General features: G+C 36.7%; 2 protein-coding genes across 2 annotated transcripts; one reads left to right on the forward strand and one right to left on the reverse strand.

Annotated features, from left to right (window-relative positions):
- Positions 1-1271: 1271 nt before the first annotated feature.
- On the reverse strand, positions 1272-8479 carry spata18 (spermatogenesis associated 18). The gene is given in 13 exon segments (XM_042512159.1): positions 1272-1428; positions 1703-1750; positions 1753-1770; positions 2574-2697; positions 3659-3834; positions 3943-4101; positions 4207-4432; positions 4566-4703; positions 4793-4888; positions 5504-5622; positions 6477-6592; positions 6691-6796; positions 8393-8479. Coding segments are annotated over 13 exon segments (1470 nt in total). The 3' UTR covers positions 1272-1371.
- Positions 8480-10509: 2030 nt separating this feature from the next.
- On the forward strand, positions 10510-18127 carry sgcb (sarcoglycan, beta (dystrophin-associated glycoprotein)). Its single transcript, XM_042482743.1, has 6 exons — positions 10510-10551; positions 12021-12230; positions 12369-12554; positions 13424-13615; positions 15694-15825; positions 16852-18127. Exons 1-6 carry the CDS (start codon positions 10537-10539, stop codon positions 17050-17052), a joined length of 936 nt encoding a protein of 311 aa, XP_042338677.1. The 5' UTR covers positions 10510-10536; the 3' UTR covers positions 17053-18127.
- Positions 18128-19608: the final 1481 nt, after the last annotated feature.

Consider the following 19608-nt stretch of genomic DNA (forward strand, 5'->3'; position numbering starts at 1 on the left):
ATTATGACATATATAATATAATGCAATGTAATTTATTATAATATAATGTAATAATAGTTATTATAATAATTTAAGAGCCCAAAATGCAAGAGAGAAGAGCCTTAATCATTTTAAATATAGTTAAACTATAACTGTGTCTCTGCATGTGTTAAAAAACTAGTTTACTAAAATTTGGCTGACATTATGTTGAGTCATAAATAATTGCGCTTGGTAAGTAAAGCCACACTTCTAAACAGTGTTTTAAAGAAAACAAAATAGATTTAGAAAAATTCACCCATAGCGCCATCAAAAAAAGATAAAATTAGCAATAAATAAATAAATAAATAAATAGAAATTAAGACAACTTGGTGCTGCGGGAAAACTAAAATATGCCCCGTCTTTTATTCTTTTATTCTTAAAAAAAAAAAAATCAATCATAAAAGGCACAGTCCACAAATATATATTGTCACACAACACAAATAATAGATCAGAAAATCAATCAACACAAATTTATCCTACAAAATTGACTGTAATTTGTAAATTCAAGCCATTATAGGGCAAATGAAACACAGCAGTTCTGCCCATGATTATGTAAGTTGTGATATACAGTACACAAGTTGTAACTGAAAAAATATATAATAAATAGAGATGTCATAGTGAATGCATAAAGACATTTCTAAAAAAACAAAAAAACAAGCTACCAGTCCTATTTTAGTACACAATAACTACACTATTCAAAAAAATTATAAAATGTTATTCATGTCATAAATGTATTTTGTTAAGATAAATTATCTTAAACCTTTATTTATCTCAAAGAAATGCCCCAGAACATAAACAACAGCACCAGAAAATAAAAAAAAAATTAGAAAACACAAAAAAATCAGCAACCCACTGATAATAAAAATCACACCGACCAATATCAGTCACTCAAGTACTGGAGGAGCTGAAGTTAGCACTGATCAGTAGCACCATATTGTATGTATGTCCTGCAATATGCCTAAAGATTTCTGCTACATAGATTTTTGGTTAAAAAAAAGTAAAGAGGAGGAGTACCCCTGAAAAATGCACTTTTAAGTTTCAGATTATCTCTACAACACTGTTAGTATTATCTATCTCACACTTAATATAGTAAACTATGCTGACCGCTAAGTTAGCTGCCAGACTGCTTTATCTGTAATATACTCACCTCTAGTTACTTCACTGTCCATTAGACTGCCCTCCAACAGTGTAAACTCTGAGCAGCCTTTGGGTGGTACAGTATCTAAGGATTTATTTGCTTTATTTGGTGGAAGCATAAGTGTAACCATGAAGGTGAAATCAGACTTTAAAGTTATTTTCACCGACATCAAAAACAGGTATAAATTTTTGTCGCGTTGACAGAAAGGCCAGAGGTCACAGGCGGCTGGCTGTGAGACGTTCAGGAGACAAGCTTCTTTTGCTGTTAAATGCCTTAAAAAAAAGAGAGAGAAATGTTGACAATATTTACAACTATTCAGTCAAATTAAAAAAAAATAAATAAATAAAGCTTTGATTCTGGGGTACATACCCTTAAAAGCCACAGATGCGTGTGCATGTTGTTAAGTGGAAAGAGCAATACATCTGAATTTTTTTTTAAATCTGAATTGTGGAAGTAGCCGGGCAACGTTGAAATTCAATAAAAGGATGTAATGCCTCTCTTTTATATGTTTGTTTGGCTGCACTGCTAAAATTTGTAGAGACTTACAAGACTGCGAGTTGGGCTGAGAGAGCGAGAGCGCACGGGGCTGACACTCTGCTGCGGCTTCTGCTCCACTGCAAAAAACAGACATCAAAACGTGAGACTTCATTTTTAGCATTATTCACCAGAGTGCCGGTCCCCAACCTGGGAAGCTTCATGGGGGGTTGCCATGCTTTCTTTGATTTTCATAGATTGCTCATTTATTTTTATAAGAATTTATATTAGATATATACAGTAGGCTATGTTTCAAGATATCATTCATTTTAAATTGTGAAGGAAACTAATAAATTCATTATTTCAAAGTTTAGTCAAGATATATATATATGTATATCAAAAACAGACCTAAAAACAGGCTATATTTATAGAGCCTTCACTTCCCATTAAAGAGCTTGCCCTGCATTTGAAAAGTACACAGTTAAAAAACAAAAGAGCTGGTAGAACAACTGACAAGTACCAGAAGAAAAAAAGCAGTGACCCCCACCCCCTACCCCCCAAAAAAGAACCCCATCAAGTTTGTATGATTGTTAAAAATACCTTTTTAAAATACTAAAGTTCCTAAAACTAAAAGGAAAACTAATTTCTGGTGCAATATATGGAAATAATCTGCTCAAAAGTTATCCAAAATGCTACTTCTGCAAAACTTCTTGCAGTAAACTGAGTTCACTATTTGGATTAATTTGGATTAATTGTTGTTGCTCTGTGCTGTTTTTTAATGCATTGAATACATTATTAAATATCCATAAAATATGTCAATTAGTCAAGATTCATCAGTTTACTCATTGATATAAAAGGTGTCCCACAAGGAAAAAGGCTGGGAACCATTGCTCCAGAGTTTACTTAAATTAAATCTATGTTTGAAGTATTACACAGTCCGTACCAGAGCACCCCTTCTGGTCACAGCCTCGCCCTTCACCACCACAGCGTCTCCTTCCACCAGAGCCGGCCACACGTGGTACATCACCAGAGGAGCAGTGAACTCGGAGTCATAGCTACGACGATACCTGCAGACAGAGACGGAGGCAAAGAGCGAGGGAGAGCTGAGAATGTGTGTGAGGGAGACATCTACTGGTAGAGACGGCAAATAACCAAAGTTGACGGGCTGCGGTTCACCGGCTGATGTTTTACGTCCGGGATACTCGTCTTGCTTTGCTTGGGGGGCCACTTTTGTAAAATGACAAAAGCTAAGGGCCAGTCGCAGCAGCTCCATACATGTTTGTAGGTTTTTAGGACATTTCTTGGATTGTAGGATGTTTTTAGGATTTTAAGATGTTTCTAGGATTGTAGGACAATTCTCAGACTTGAGGATACTTTAGTTTCCAGGATTTTAGGACGTTTTCAGGATTTTAGGATGTTTCTAGGAATTTAGGACATTTCTCGGCTCTTGGGACATAAAATTTTAGGACATAAAATTTTAAGATTTTTCAGGACTTTAAGACATTTCCAGGAATTTGGGACATTTATAGGCTTTTAGGACAATTCAAGGATTTTGAGATGGTTTTTAGGACTTTGGGACGGCCGGTTTTAGGACATTTCTCGGATTTTTAGGTGTCTCTCACATAGGATTTCCGTAGATTTCCAGGATTGTAGGACGCTTTTTGGATTCAAGGGCATAAGAGGCTTAGCGAGAGCCTCTGTAAAGGGGTGCGGGGAATTCTACACTGGCACATTTTTGGATAAACATGCTCTATTTTAAATCTGTTTTATGCACTCTGACACCTTATATACTAAACTATAAAAACAATTCCCAGTGTGAATCACTTTATTTTTATTGTGAAATATAAAATGGTTTGAGGGCCATACGACACAGTACTGTTCAGTATTTCTGTTTCACAGTAATTGTTTGAAAATGTCGCATGAGCCATTAAGTTAAAGTCTTTGTAGTTAGAATGCTCAAATTGTCTGTAAACAAACAGGAGCAGCCCTGATACGGAGTTTAGACACGGTGTTGTGCAGAGGACTGACTTGCTGTCGCTGTAAAGTTCTCCGTCACTGGCAAAGGCCAAGTCAAGCTGAGGGTCCAGTGTCTGCATGGCAAAGGCCACCCTGCATGTCTCCCTGATCAGGGAAGTAATGAGAGCGAAGTCCACCTCTGGCGGGAAAGAGATCCGAGGGTTCACATTCATGGCGTTGATCACATCCTGTAGAGAGGAAACATGCAGACTCATACACCAGCCTTTCTGCATCCAACTACATTCATTTGTTTGTTTACGCTGCAGAGGACACATGAGAGTGTTATGTAGTCTTACGTTGACGCTGGACTGAACGTCATAGAGGTCCAAGTTTCTGACCATGTAATCCACAGCTGCATCCTCCAGAGTTTCTGGCCCAAAATGGGATGTAGACAGCGTCTTTCTCACACGCAGCTTGAACTGACGATAAGCCAGTTTTGCTGTCTTAAAGGATTCCTGAGACATGAAAACAACAGAACAAGAAGTTTTAAAGTAAATTGCTCATTTATATACAACTGTGATTAAAACAAAACAACCACTAGGCTATTACTAGAGTCATACCACGACAGCAATGAAGATGATTTTCTGGACCATCTCTAGATCCACAATGTGGCGTCGGAGCATGGTCTGGGCCTCCAGCCGCTCCACAGCATACAGGTCACTGAAGCGAGATACGAGGCGTGCGTAGCGGGAGGAGTTAGTGAGCTGAGCTCTGGTGGGCGACTCGCTCCTCAAGGGGCTGGAACCGGGCCTCGGCAAAGGGCTCGGAGAACGACTTCTCACCAGCCTGAGAGACAGAAAGAGAGACATCATTTGAGACATTGTTCTGTGCAGCAGCCTCTGTGTGCGTATATGCAGTATTTGAGTATGCAGTATTTGTGTATATGCAGTAGCTGCGTGTTTGTTGGGTGCGGGTTTACCTCTCCTGCAGCATGGCCTTCTCCATGCTCAGAGTAGATACTTCGTCTTTCAGCAAGCGAATCTGCCGCTCATAGTCATAGTCAAGAGTCTCCAGCTTCCTCTTATAAATCTCCACCTGCTCATGTGCGGACCGCAAACTGAAACACAGACACGCTTCACGTCAACAGAGGAGCTCGGCTGTAAACTGCATTGAAAAATGAATGTATTATTTGAATGTGTCACACACTCTGCTTTCAGCTGCAGTATTTCATCCTCAGTGGCCAGCAGAGTGGTCGCTGATTTGCTCTTTGTCTCATCCAGTTGCTTCTGAGCATTGACCAATCTGAAAACAAAATCAGATTTTTTTACACTAGGTGTCATGTGTTTCAGCACGTGTAATTCAGACTTGCAAGGGGAGGGTGTTTAAATAGAAATATGTGCAAGAAACAGTCGCATACATCCCCTTGTGTATGAATGTACTTGTATCCATGTTATTTTTTTCAATTATCCAAAGTCATCTGCAAATTTTCAGACAATGGCCCCCTCGGGCACAAATATGCAAAAGTGGAGACACGCAGACTCTGTTGTGGTTTTGCTTCCTTTTGTGTTATTGTTTTGCATGTCTTTGTAGTCTCTTTTTGTGGTTTTGTGTATATTTGAGGTCATTTTTTAGGTGTTTCGTGGGTCATTTTGTGTTTGAGGTAATGTTATGCCATTTGTGGTCTTCTTGTGTCTTCTTGTGGTCGTTTTGAATCTCTTCCTTGTTGGTACATTTTGATTTGTGCGAGGTTAAGCAGTTGAGGTCGAGGGATGCCCCTGACACTTTGGGCCTGTGCCCGTTCATTTATCTTTCAATGTCCAAACTACATTCAAACATGAGCCTTCAAGTTTAGATAGAAAATCTGGTTGGCTGTAGTCCGTTTCTCTACGTCTGCTGTCTTTTATCTCTCGGACTCACTCCGCTCTGACGGAGTCCAACTGCAGGCGAGTGGAGCACAGCTGAGTGTCCATCTGCAGCATGTCACTCTCATGGGAGGCAGAGAGCTCCCTGATCCTCATGTCCTTCTCCACTGAATCCTGAAGACAACAAATGATGATACATTACAAATCATATACAGTAACCACAACACCAGATGGCCATAATAGAGAAAAATGACTTGAATTGGTAAAAAATATTCTGTTGTTTTTTCTATGAAAGAGCACCAGGGCCACGCTGAGGGGAAGAAATGTTAGATTCTGAGAATAAAGCCATAATTTTGCGAGAATAAAGTTGTAAATGTGAGAGATTATGAGAATTACATTTTAATTTAATGAGAATAATATCATTCTCTTTCAAGAAAAAAAAGTAATAATATTCTGTGAATAAATTTAGGATTTTTACAATTTTAACATTGTTGTAGTATTACAGGCATAAACTTGTAATTTAATGAGAATAAAATTATACGATTTAAAAGATCCCAATATTATGTGTATAAATTCTTAATTCTGCTAGATAAAAATCTGTAGTATTATAAGAATGAAGGGATAAAATCTCAAGTTTGTTCACCTAATATTACCACTTATTATTACCACTTTGTTCTTGAAATTGCATGGCTCAAATCTCATCGAATTGGATTTTTCTTGTAAAATTAGGAATTTATTCACATAAAATTCACAAAAAATACTGACTTTTCTCATTAAATTATGACTTAAATCTCATAAATATTTTTTGCTTGTAAAATTCTGAGTTTATTTGTGAAATATTACAGCATTTTTTCTTGAAATAGTATGACTTTATTCTAATTAAATTCTGATTTTCTTTTTGTAAAATTACATTTAAAAAATTTATTGTAAATTTACATTTTTTTCTTCCTATTCCTATTTCATACTTAATTAAAGTAAATTATTTGTTAATGTAATACTATTATTTAGCTGAGTAACAAGAATTTCACCTGCATGAGCTGTAGACTGGTGTTATCAGTGACTGAGGGCCTCGCCATTGAGAAACAGGTCCCAAGCCACGGCAGCAGCCGCGTTTTCAGAGTGTCCACGCCAGCGTAGTGTCCGCCTGTTTCATGCAGTATATGTTGCAGTGTGTGTTGAGTAGTTCATGAGCCAAGCTGATAAATATTTTTTTAATGAAAACAATCCAAATGCAAAGCCTACCTTCAGCAGCTGTGAGGTTGAGGATGGCGAACAGTTGGCCCTGGATCTTGGCGGTTAGTTCAATCAGCTCACAGCATCTATTTAGATTCTGGTCACAGGAAATAACCTGCAAGGGTAAATATGACAAACAATAAGTGAATAAACAAGACAAATCTTTGCTTTGTGCAGACAAACACAAGTTAATTTCAGACATTATGGTTTCGGAGAATGAATGTAACCGCTCAGTCGGTCAATATTTACATTCAGAAACAAATCAGCTTTTGCCATCACACAGACGAGTCCCACGGACTCAAACAGACCGAGGAGCTCTTTTGTTCCCAGTTTGTCAACCTATTAAATCAGAGTATTGTTTTTAAGTAGCCTCAGTGTACCTGGGTCGAGCACTGAATGTAATAGGAATGATTTCTTGCACTGCGTCCACTTTTCATAATATCTGATGCGATTTGTAGGGTTTGTAGTATGGTTTTGTTGTTTGGTTAAATATTTATGTGAAATAAATAGGGATATAATACAAATTTTGGATTTCTCTTCTGATCATGAAGTGGAATAAAAAAAAAAACATGTAGCATTTAAAATCAAAATGTTAAGGCTTTATCTCATAGGCTTGCCTTTTCCTAATATATTTTCTGTGATAGATAAAGATATAATGGTGTTATTGTGGAATTGTTCATTATAATAATCAAAATTATTTGAGAAAATACATTTATGGATTTCTATTGGTTTTCAAAACCTTTTTTTTAACCACTAATTTAATACTATATCTTCATATATATATGGATACTTTTATGGTAATACAGTGTTTTCCATGTATTCCACTGATGACTGTTTTTTTTCCTGGACATTAAATGTCCAAACTTGGACAAAATTGCTCCTAATCCTCAGTAACTGATGTGGGTTCATGGTTGTTGTTGTTGTTGTTGTTGTTGTTTTGCTTAAATTTTAGTCTTAAATATAATACCAAGTGGCATTAAAAAGTCAGAAAAGGTCTTAAACTGAATGTGTCTCAGGCTGTGTGAACCCTGTGACTGTTGAGTGCATTTGTGGAATAAGCTCTAAGTATTTTAAGTTTTGACAAATCAGTTCCACTCCCTCTGACACATGGGCGAAGTTTACTTCAAGCTGTTTCATTTATCCCAAACTATGATTTTTTTCCCCCTGAAGCTGGGTAAGAAAGGACTTGCATCCCTCTCATAGATTTTAAGTCCCTCTGCAAAGGGTTGTTCCGGTGTGCGTCGCCACCAAGCGGATTTCTGCAGGAAGTAGCAGGACGTGAACCATCTGGAAGTAAAAGATCTTTGGAAAAGTCCAACCGTAGCCATGGCGACTGGCGTCCATAGCAACCAAACTCTACCGAGAAATCAATGTCATCTAAATAAGTGCATTCCTTTGCTGTAGTGTCTTAAATAATTTCATACATCATCTAATCCACTGTGCGTAAATAGCGTTATCCATAATTAAAATAACAGTGCGCGAAAACTTTTTTTTCGGTAAGTAGTGAAAAAAAATCACCAGTCGACTGTAGTAAACAAAGCAATTTATAATTTCTAGATGTATCTGTGCAAAGCTTTGATTAAAACTTAAATTTCAGGTGCAGGCAATATGATTTTTAGCCATCATAAAAACAAATATGGAGGCTGACCGGGGACACTGCTGTAGTGCTTTGGTCAGATTTAGGTCGGTCATTACTTATTGATGAACTTACATGGTAGTCTTTGTGCCAGCTCTCCAGCTTGTCCTGTAAGACGCTGTAGGAGGATGTATTGGTCAGTCTCCTCAGCGTGTCGGCCATGTCTGTCCACAATAGGCCCTAACCGATGCGCGGAGGGTTAAAAAAGCCTCAGGAGGCGGACAGCAGCAGCCGCCGGGGGTGTGATCTCCTGTGGGGAGCGCAGTGTTGTAAAAATTCCTGTCCTGGCAGCTCTCTCCACCTACGACACAGATGCCAAGCACCGCCTCAGTTGTGGCAACCAAGCGAAACGAGCCGATAAAGCACAAGCGCAGCGTTTTGAATATAAATAAGTTGTGAGAGATAAACTACGAGCTGTGCTCGCTCTGTCGCTGCTCCGCTGCGTCTGCTCTCCCGGGATGGAAATACGATTGTAATGTCATCCTGTTAAACGACACCAAAAGCCCGCAGAGGAAACCCTGCGGCTCGGTAACACAGATAACCTGTACTGATGTTTCCTCCCGAGTGGCTGCCTGGGATTAAATCCGATTATAATATTCAGAAGGACATACTAAACTGAAATACACGTGCAGGGAGTGTTGTCAAATCTTAGCACACTTAAAAACATAACAAGTTGCCTAAATTATGTGATCACAATAAGTAATTTTAACAAAAAGCAGACTACTGCAAGCAAGAGGCAAGACATGCTGATACAGATTTTAATATCGGTTCATAAGGTAATAAAAGTAATGATGATAATAATGATAATAATGATAATAATAATAATGATAATAATAATAATAATAATTCAGTCTGATTCTGTCCAGTTTTGTCATTTGTCCCAGAGGGAAATTTGTTTAATTTGTTTAGCAGCAAGTGTAAAAACATAATATTAATTTGTATACAGGGTGACTTGCACCTATGCATGTTCAAACTCCACAGGAGCAGATTTATGTGTCCATCATAACTCCATATGGTCTATAATAATGCAGTGAGCCTTAAATATGACAATATCGCCTAATAACGTAAACCATTTCTAATGTGTACAGCATGAATAATAATAATAATAATAACAATTATTATTATTATTATTATTATTATTATTATTATTATTCAGTTAAAAAATAACAAATTATTAGTAATTGTTTGTTTTTTTATGAGGAGGGAAAGGGTGTTGCAAAAAGGGGAGAAGCATGTCAAATCATTTTTTAAGCACCGGGGAGGGACTTTGTGTGTTTTTTGCTTGTTTAGATTTTTTATTTTTGTTTTAGCATAGGGAAGGGGCATAAAAACTTACATATTTTACACATATTACCTATGTTGCTATTTGTATCTGCTTTGTTATTGAAAACGTCATTTTTCACATTGAAACAATTGTATTTTGCTTTCAGTGGGAGAGAGACACTCCCAATAATTACAACCATAAAGTAGCCCAGTTATATTGTATTTAGAGAAACTATTGTGTATAAATATTAAAGAAAACCTGTAGGACATTATTATTTAATTTTGTAACATGTACAGTTTATTTTAGTGTATTTTGAATTAATTTATTGTTTCTGTAAATGTAATAAATTGTAAGAACTTTAGATAAAATAATACATTTTTGATATTTTGGGAAATCAATTTTTTTTAGTACTTTATCTAATAATTTGATTTTTATATTATTCTATTCTCATTTTTATACAATGCTGTGATTTTTATGATTTGGGACCGATTATTAAGTGAAAAACAGGTGCTCATACACTTTCAGTTAACAGTAAACCGGCTCCTATTTTTATACTTTTTATTATTATTGCTGCTTATATTTTATTGTTAATTATAACTATGGACATTTTGGATGAGGCACTGAGTATATATTATGGCCCGCTTGGCAGTTTTTACCTATGGAAAATATGAATGGACATGTTTTTCTATTTTGGGATACTTCTCTCATTGGCTAGTTGATCTTGGGATGCACCATCTTATGTTATCATGGAAACGTCTTTTGTTTTTAGCGCAATCAATGCAAAAAAAAAAAAAGTCCGACATTAATTCTTGTTCGTTTTACCGTTAAGTTTTTATTTATAAAAAAATGCCTTAAAATTGATATTAACACCAACAACATAACCATTTTCCTCCCCTTGGACTGAGAGAAGTGGTACGGCCCCTGTCACTCTGCGAGCAGGAGAGGGAGGGTCAACATGGCGTCTGAACAGGTCCGTTACCTTCAATATTTGTTGTTTTTCTTGCATTTTAATCTGTTTTTCTCTCACGTGTTTGCTAAGATCGCAATACTATGTGTTCCCAACTTACCTGATATAATAATTATTAAAGCAATTCGCTTTGTTGTCGGTCATACGTGTAATAAATACCGGCCTCCGCTTCGTTATTATAGCTCGCGTTATATGGTAATAAAATGCTATTATTGTAGCAGATCTGCGACAAAGAGCGTTGTGTTTTTGGTTAATATAAAGAGAATAGAAGCTGAGTTATACTGAGACAATCGAGTGTAATGTTAATACTGTTTTGCTGCTAAAATGAGCTGAGTTTATTTTTAGTCCTGCCACAGACAGGCAGTCGTGGGGCATTTAACAGAGATGCATTCCGGTGCAGAGCACCAGAGACACTGAACATAAACAGGAGCTAAAACCGAAAGTTTAATATGGCTATGAATATTAAATGTAGATTTGTGTAGGATTTTATACACAGAGCCAGTCCAAATGCATAGTAACACTATGACTTTGAGGCATGTAAGATAAGATTAAATAAGATAAGATAAGAGATAAGATAAGTGCAACAGTTGCAACACAAAGCTGGAAGACTGCAATATAAAAAAGGACTAAAATAGCATAACAGTAAGGTGCAAATTTGGCACAGTACAAGATAAGCACAGTAAAATATACACAATGCCAAAAACAGGTTACCAGTATGGTTGATCTATAATTCAGTATAGATCATACCATATTTGACTTTCTGTTCTATAATGTTATATTGCTGTATGACAATATGACATTATGTCATATATAACACTAATTTTTACTATTTACTGTGTTATATAGTTGTGCTATATACTGTATAATATGTTTTACAATACTGTATTACTACACTATGTCTCGAATCTCTTACTTTTTCGGAATGTACTATATAATACTATATTATCTTAATATGTTGCACTGACTACTGAACTATATTGTATTATATTAACAGACAAAAAATGAGCACTATTACTTAATCATATCTTATCATATATTAATTTGGTGTACACTATTTAAATAGACTTGTCAATTCTGCTGCTATTATTTTATCATGTGCTATTATTAATGACACCACTGTCAATTTACTGTGCCATTTGTCTCCAAATGCTCGTGTATAGTGTCTGTTTTTATTCCGTTCTTATTTTGGTTTATGGATGTAACTATTATTATAGAGTATTTCTGTTAGTAGCTATACTTATCTGCATTTATTTCTGTTACATATTCTTCCTGCTAGGAATCAAGAAAGGTGTATTTTAACCTAAATTTAATTTGAATGCCAGTGTTAGTGGGAAATTAAGAATATGCTAGAGAATAGTTATTTATTGTGTATATTTTCATGGCTTAGAATTAATACTGATTCCTTATGGTACTTCTTATAGATTAAATTATAGATTTTAGTGTCACGGCTCAGAGATTATTTTTCCTTACAGGAGAGCTCCAACGGGCCCGTGAAGAAGTCCATGCGCGAGAAAGCTATAGAAAGACGCGGCATCAACAAAGAGCACAACAGTAACTTTAAAGCGGGTTATGTGCCCATAGAAGAAGAGCGTCTTCATAAGACAGGCTTAAGAGGACGCAAGGGAAACATGGCTGTTTGCATTGTTGTCCTCCTCTTCCTCCTCGCCTTAATCAACCTCATTGTGAGTACTACAAATATACTCACTAATGGATCCTTTTAATTATACTTTTCCTGAAAATGATGGTAAAGAGTTAAAATAAAGTACTGTTGTATGAATCATGGTCTTTCTAAACTCTGCAACCACTCCACTGCCCCTCAGATCACTCTGGTTATATGGACAGTGATCCGAATCGGCCCCAATGGGTGCGACAGTATGGAGTTCCATGAAACCGGCCTGCTGCGCTTCAAACAGAAGGCGGACATGGGCATCGTTCACCCTCTACACAAGAGCACAGTAGGAGGCCGTAAAGACCAGGACCTTGTCCTTGTCGGCAACAATAATCCGGTGAGAGTCAGTCGGTTTTTTTACATGCACAGTTTAGTCGAGTTACAGTCATAGCTCATTTTAGGCTATTAATTGGACTACTGTCCGGGTATACAAGCACAGAGGGAGAACTGATTTATTGACAGAAGCGTGTCTGACTCATCTTTCAGCTAGTTGCTATAGACCTACATTATTTATATAGTCTATGATATAAGAGCGAATCACAATCACAACTGTAAATTTACAATAATTTAAGTGTAAAATACCACCGTGTCATGTACATATAATCAGACAGCACTGAGCAAACTCTGCCTTCACTGATTAGTTTTAAGCCACATTAAAAAAATGAAAAAATAGTTTCAGTCTAAGTGTAGCCTACGCGATATTTAGAATATTTTCACCGCTTTACCTTCCTGTAAAACAGCCCCTGCTGATGGAGATTTAAAGCCAATATATCAAAAACATCACACTCAATTGAGAAAAATTTACTCTACCGAAAGACAGAGTTGCTGGTTTACTGCCTCCATCAGCTGTTTTGAAAGGTAAAGCGTGTGCTAAATTAATCAAACAAATCAAATGAGGAGCACGTGCAGAGCACATAATCTGGTTACAGTCTGACTGAGGTGTTTACATGACAGAATAGCTGGACTACCAATCGAATTATCTGAGTGTTAGTCCAGTTTCGAGAAATTCAATTCAGTCCAATTTCAGTCGGACTAACATGTACTTTAAAATTCCAGTTTTAGTTAGACTAACACAATAATTCAACTTTTTCTAACATCATGTAAACAGATTACATTTCCAGTGAACACAGAGCATTTTAAATCATAGAAAATAACACATTGTGTGCTCGCTTTTCAAACTCTGCTCTTTTATGTATCTTGTTCCAGGTTGTGTTCCAGCAAGGCAGCACTAAGCTGAGCGTAGAGAAGGACAAGACCTCTGTTGTCAGTGACGTTGGTATATCCTTCACAGACCCGCGCACACAGACCACATTTTTCAGCACAGATTTTGAAAACCACGAGTTTCATTTGCCCAAAGGAGTCAAAGTTCTCAGTGTCAAAAAGGCCTCCACAGAAAGGGTGGGTATAAAGCTAATGACGTCTAATAGATGTAATAAAATCAGTAACTGTAACATGAGTTATTATGTCAGTGTTTCACAGCCTGTGCACAAAAAAAATCAGTGCACCATAACCCAGAACAGTGATGTGAAATGTCATTTTTAGAAATTCTGCCAACTGAAAAACCTCAGAACAATACTGTGCTTATAATATTGATATTAATATTGAGTTTACACGTAGAAATCTAGTTTTAAACATAGCTACAACTAAACATAACCGACCAGGAAATTATTGAATATATACAAAATAAGTATCTGAATGTCCCTCTGTGGGCAAACCAAAGCCCAGACTGGAAAAGTAAAAATCCAGAGAGACGAGGAGTTTGCAGAGTCTGAGAGAATCTGAGAGAAAAACAGCTGTGCAAAGCTGATAAGAAGACTCAAAGCTCTCTTCCCTAACAGAGATGTGTTTACAACAGTACAAAAATTCTAATATTATGATAAACTTAATTCTTATAGCGCTTTTCTAAACCAGAGATACAAAGTGCTTTTACAATATAATACCAGACAGTATAAGAAAACAAGGTAAAACAACATTATACACAGAAAATGCAATTAAAATATAACATAAAATAAAATATACACATCAGTATACATGTATATATTCCTATACATACATAAAAACATGTACACATATACACATACATATGCATACACAGATATATACACATATGTGTCCATGTAGACATACTACATACTCACATACTTATATATATATATATATACATACATATACATATATTCCCATACATACAAACATATACGTATATGAATATGCTTACACATACAGTACATATTTATACCTACATACTGTTCATAAATGTATACATGTGTACATACATGCACACACACATATACACATGCGTACATAGGTACATGCACCTACACACATGCAGTCACATACATATACTCACATACTAACTACATACTTACATACATTTACTCGCATACTCACATGCTTAGTTAAATTTCTTCTCGAACTCTATCTTAAAAAATAGAATAAGTAAAAAACATTACATTTCGAAAGCAAGACACTACATAAAAATCAGATGAAGAAGATAAGGTTTTTAGTTTACGTTTAAAGGATCAATATTTCCAGCTCCTCAGATTCACCGGCAGGCTGTTGCAGCGTTTTGGAGCATAATGGCTAAAAGCAGAATCACCAAATGTTTCAGTTCTTCTCTATGGAGCAGCTAAAAAGGAAGAGTCGGAGGATCCGAGAGGCCTCCCTGGTTCATAAACTAAAAGCATCTCTAAGATGTAGTCTGGTGCAAGGCCAAGCTGTACCTTATAAACTAATATAAGAATTCTTAAATCAATCCAAAAACTAAAAGGCATCCCGTGTGAAGTTTTTAAAACGGGCATAATGTGTGCTCTCCTTCTGGTCTTAGTCAGAAGTTCCACAGCTTTGGGGTTAAAATGATAAAAGCACGATCCCTTTTTGTTTTAAGCCTGGATTGTGGTACTTTTAACAACTAAAATTAAGTCCTGAATATGAATATAAAGAAAATATTTAAGTTTTGAATCTTTAGTAAACATGGAAAAATAATTTTAAAAACTCTCATTGTGATTTGGGGCTTTTCTGAGTAATGGCAAAGCCGAAGCCTCTGATTATGCTGTTTATAGTTTTAAAAGGTTAGCACAGTTTGTACTTTTCCATCCGCCCTGTTAGAACAGCGGCTCCATCTCCCCAGTGTAACTCATGAGGCTGTTCAGCAGAGTTTTCCATTTGTGAGGCCAATTAAGTTCCAAAACCACCTTTTGTTTTTGACTGCTGTGTGCATCCATTGAACTGTTAGTACTTTCAGTCACAGATTTACAGTTTCATGTATATTCATCCTTTTTAAAAATGATCATTGTTCCTTTTTATGTTGGCTACTGCTGGTTATGCTAATTAGGTCCCCAGTGTTGGCTTTCACCTGTGCAGAACTTGTGTTCAATGTTACCACATAATCTGCCTTTTCTCCCATCATTTCTCACATTTGTAAGCTTGCTGTGTTGAATAAGGGTTCAAATCTCATTTTTTGTCTCTGATTTTAGATCACCAGTAGTGCAGCATCTGACCTGAACATTAAAGGGGACAGCAAGGCCATCATTCGTGGAAATGAGGGCGTTAACATCATGGGCCGCACTGTAGAGTTCAAAATGGGTGGCGGCATCGAGCTCAGGGCTGTAAGTATGGAGGGATGTCTTGTCTTGTCTTGTTAGTGTTTTTTTTATTGCTTTGGCACATTGTTAAATTCACAGTTTAGTTTTTCAAAACACTTCACACACAGCCCTTAATGGAATACAAAATGTCAAAAACAGAGCGCTGTTTGCAAAATTGAGGCACCTTATCAAAACTTACACACCATCATCAAAAACAACATTTCTGTCAAATTCTATAATTTGTGCTCAACTGAAAATGCACATACTCAGTACTTAGTCTGTTTTACCACTGACAACCATACTACACTTTGGGTTTTATTCTGAGCACTCTCACTTAGGGAATAAACTGTCAAAAAGTATTTGAAATCTATGCACAATTTTCTATACAGCAAAAGGTCTCTTTTTGTATGTCTGAATAGAGCTATAAAGGATAAACAATGATCCATGAACACCACTGATTTAAATAATTTCTATAGTATACAAAATCAAAGTCGGGGTTCACTGTATGGGGATTTTTAATCTGTTGAGCACTTTTATAGGCTGAGAACTAACTGATAAATTGTGCACGGAGAATTCATAAAAGTGCTGAGCAGTTTCAGCAGGCTGCTACTTTGCAATGTGTTGACATGGTTATTCAGTTTGGTTTTGTGTCTTAGTGTGTGTGTGTGTGTGTTATCTATTCTGAAGAGTGTGTTCAAACTCAAAGACAATTATGTGAAAGCAATGAGAAGTAGTTAACACATTCACCAGAGAGGACAGAATCATTTTAAATCTAAAATTATCATAATTATCATTTATCAATCATCATATTATCATTTTTTCATCATTTACAAATTTCTTGCATTTTGTAAGATATCTCTTGAGAAATTTCTAGGTACCTTTTTCTCCATGTTTTTGAAAATAATCGGACCACTTTGCTCACATTTTAGAAGTTATAATGCTTATGAGAGGCATGTGAATACTAAAAAAATTATTTCACTCAGAGTTTCAAAGGGTTAAAGCTTAAGAATCTAGACTTGTGAGAATGAACGGGTTATTTTCTCTGTGCAGGAGAACAGCATCGTCCTCAACGGATCAGTCATGTTCAATGCCACACGCATCCCTAATTCGGCGGGAGACGTGTATTTCGATGAGGGCATGGAGCGGTACAAGCTCTGCATGTGTGCAGATGGGACTCTGTTCCGCGTGCAGGTGAAATATCCCAACATGGGCTGCCAGACTTCAGATAACCCGTGTAAGAAAGCTCACTAGGAGACTTGACTGGAGTCTGCTCTTACATCTCCCTACAGTCTGTCACCACTGAAGTCAGATTACACATTTACATATATATAGAAAATTCTATCGGACATTCATCATGACTTGCACATGATAATACCTCTGCAGTCCACCAGACAAATTCTGTATTTCTTATTTCATTTGCCAAACAGGAATTGTGTTACAGATCATTGCCACTTGGCCAAAGATAGGATTATACTTGTAAGTGCTGAAGTATTTTTATTGTTCTACAGGTGTGCCAACTTTATCTAAAATCTGTAATGCCATATCAGTGCAGAACACTCCTAGATTTAACATAATGCTGTCTTTTACGTTGAGAACTACACACTACAGTATTTACTTTTTGCCTTACCGTCCAGTATTACTAATATACAAACCTTATAGAGGGGTTGTATAAGAGTTTATTTGCTCATTTTTTCTGGCAGCTTTGTTTGATATTTTCTTAATTATATTCATTGACAAGCGTGAGACACTACATGATTATTATAGTAATTTATGTAACTTTAAATTGGGAATAGACTGCAAAACAAAATCTACATTTTAAGCCATCCAGTAAAGCAGAGTAGGTCTCGGACTGTCTATAATGCACGTGCCAATGGATTTACAAGGGATGATATAGAATATGTAATGTATATGTAATATTCTAATTTTGCTGCAAAACCTTTTTTATGGCAAAATAATACAATATTGAGAAACTGAAGTGTGCACTAAGTTATGCTACAGATTAATGCAAATCTCTTTAAATGCTGAATGTCAGGAAAGTTTAAATCAGTAGTTTGGTTTGAAACCTATATTTAGTGGTTTGAATTTTGTGCAATATATAGTATAAAAGATTTCATGTTTTGCTTTGGATTGTCTTGTCTGTTTTATAATGTTGAGAAACGTCATTAAGTTGTTTTTCGGAGCATTACAGACCTAATGTCTGTCGTAAGAAAACAGTGTTTTTGATCAACTAAATGAAAAAAAAAAAGGCAATTAGCCTTATTAGACAAATTGTCCATCATTTCATTGCTATGTTTGTTTCAATAAAGAAACATGTTGCTCTGTGAAACTGGTTATCGTTGGTTTCAGGAAATGTCTCAAGTCTTTACATGGTCATTTAAAACCATAAAAAATACTGTGCCTCGTTATGTCGTTTTTATTATCTAATAGAATGTGCAGTGCAGGCGGAGCATGGCTGTCCTCGCCATAAACTTTCAGGATCGTAGTTATCTATCGTACATGAAGACGAAAACAATCACAGTAAGACATTAACTAGACGTGTAAATGATTGAATCACAGAATGGCATCTTTAGGGAAGGTGCATGTTAAGCTCGACGCAGCGAAATACTGTTCAGACTTTGATCAGAACTGCTGGAGAGTCAAAGCTGATACGCTGGAAGCATCCGGGTGTGAAGACGGTCACAAGTTTCCCGTCAGCTCAGCAAATAGTGGATAAACAGGTGAGTTTAAAGTCTTTAATTTGCTGTTTAAAGTATGGGCTTCTGAATCTGTTACTGTGATGAGTGATTTAAGTTTTGTACTTGGCCGAATAACACTGTATTTTGTGATTTTAGTATTGATTATACAAAGATATTGTCTTCAATACGACATATATGAAAGAAAACTAAAAACTTAGTTTTTCACTTTAGCCTTAACTAGCTTTGACTCTACTGCTTTTGCATTTACGCACACATTTACTGCACCTCTTTAAAATGTTGTTTTTTTCTTAATTTTATGTTTATACATCCTATTTTAGCTGTTTATTATTTATTTTTATTTTCATCGTAATTTTACTAGTATTATCAAGTGGGTTTTGTCGAAGTGGTAATACATTCTATGTCTTCTATGCATGTAATGTCTTTGTTGTAAAGCACATTGGGCTGCATTTCTTGTACAAAAGATGCCATACAAATATTATAAATATTCTATTAAAAATATAAATGTATCATTATTATAAAAACCTGTCATTCATGATATATCTTTACTCTCAGGACAGGTTGCGATGGCAGCGGCCCCGGGGCTGCTCCTGGCTGCCGTGCTGCTCCTCCTCACTCCTTTGCTCCACTGCTCCTCTTCCCTGCCCACCTGCCCAGAGTCCTGCTCCTGTCAGAGCGCTCCCCTGTTAAACTGCTCCTCTGCTGGCTTATTCTTTGTGCCGCAACACATCCAAGACTCTGTCACCGACCTAGACCTGTCTCATAACCTCCTTGACTCTGTAACACTCGACCGACCGCATCACAGCCTCAGGAATGTATGGCTGGGAAACAACAGCATCACACACTTGTCCCTCTGCGTCGAGGGAAACCTCAGAGGTAGACATGTACATCGCCTGAGAGCTTGGAGCGGACGGGGGTGTGTACCGTGGGCCCCCACCCTGCAGCTGCTATCTGCTGAGAGGAATCAACTTGAGCAACTCCCTCAGGGTGAGTCAGTGTAATAGGGTAACACATGCCACATATAAAACACTGTCACAGCACTTCAACAGCTGCACTTTTTTTTAAAGGTCCAGTGTGTAGGATTTATGGGGATGTCTTATAATCATAATAATCA

Source organism: Plectropomus leopardus, chromosome 3 (assembly GCF_008729295.1).
Source record: "Plectropomus leopardus isolate mb chromosome 3, YSFRI_Pleo_2.0, whole genome shotgun sequence".
Taxonomy (NCBI): domain Eukaryota; kingdom Metazoa; phylum Chordata; class Actinopteri; order Perciformes; family Serranidae; genus Plectropomus; species Plectropomus leopardus.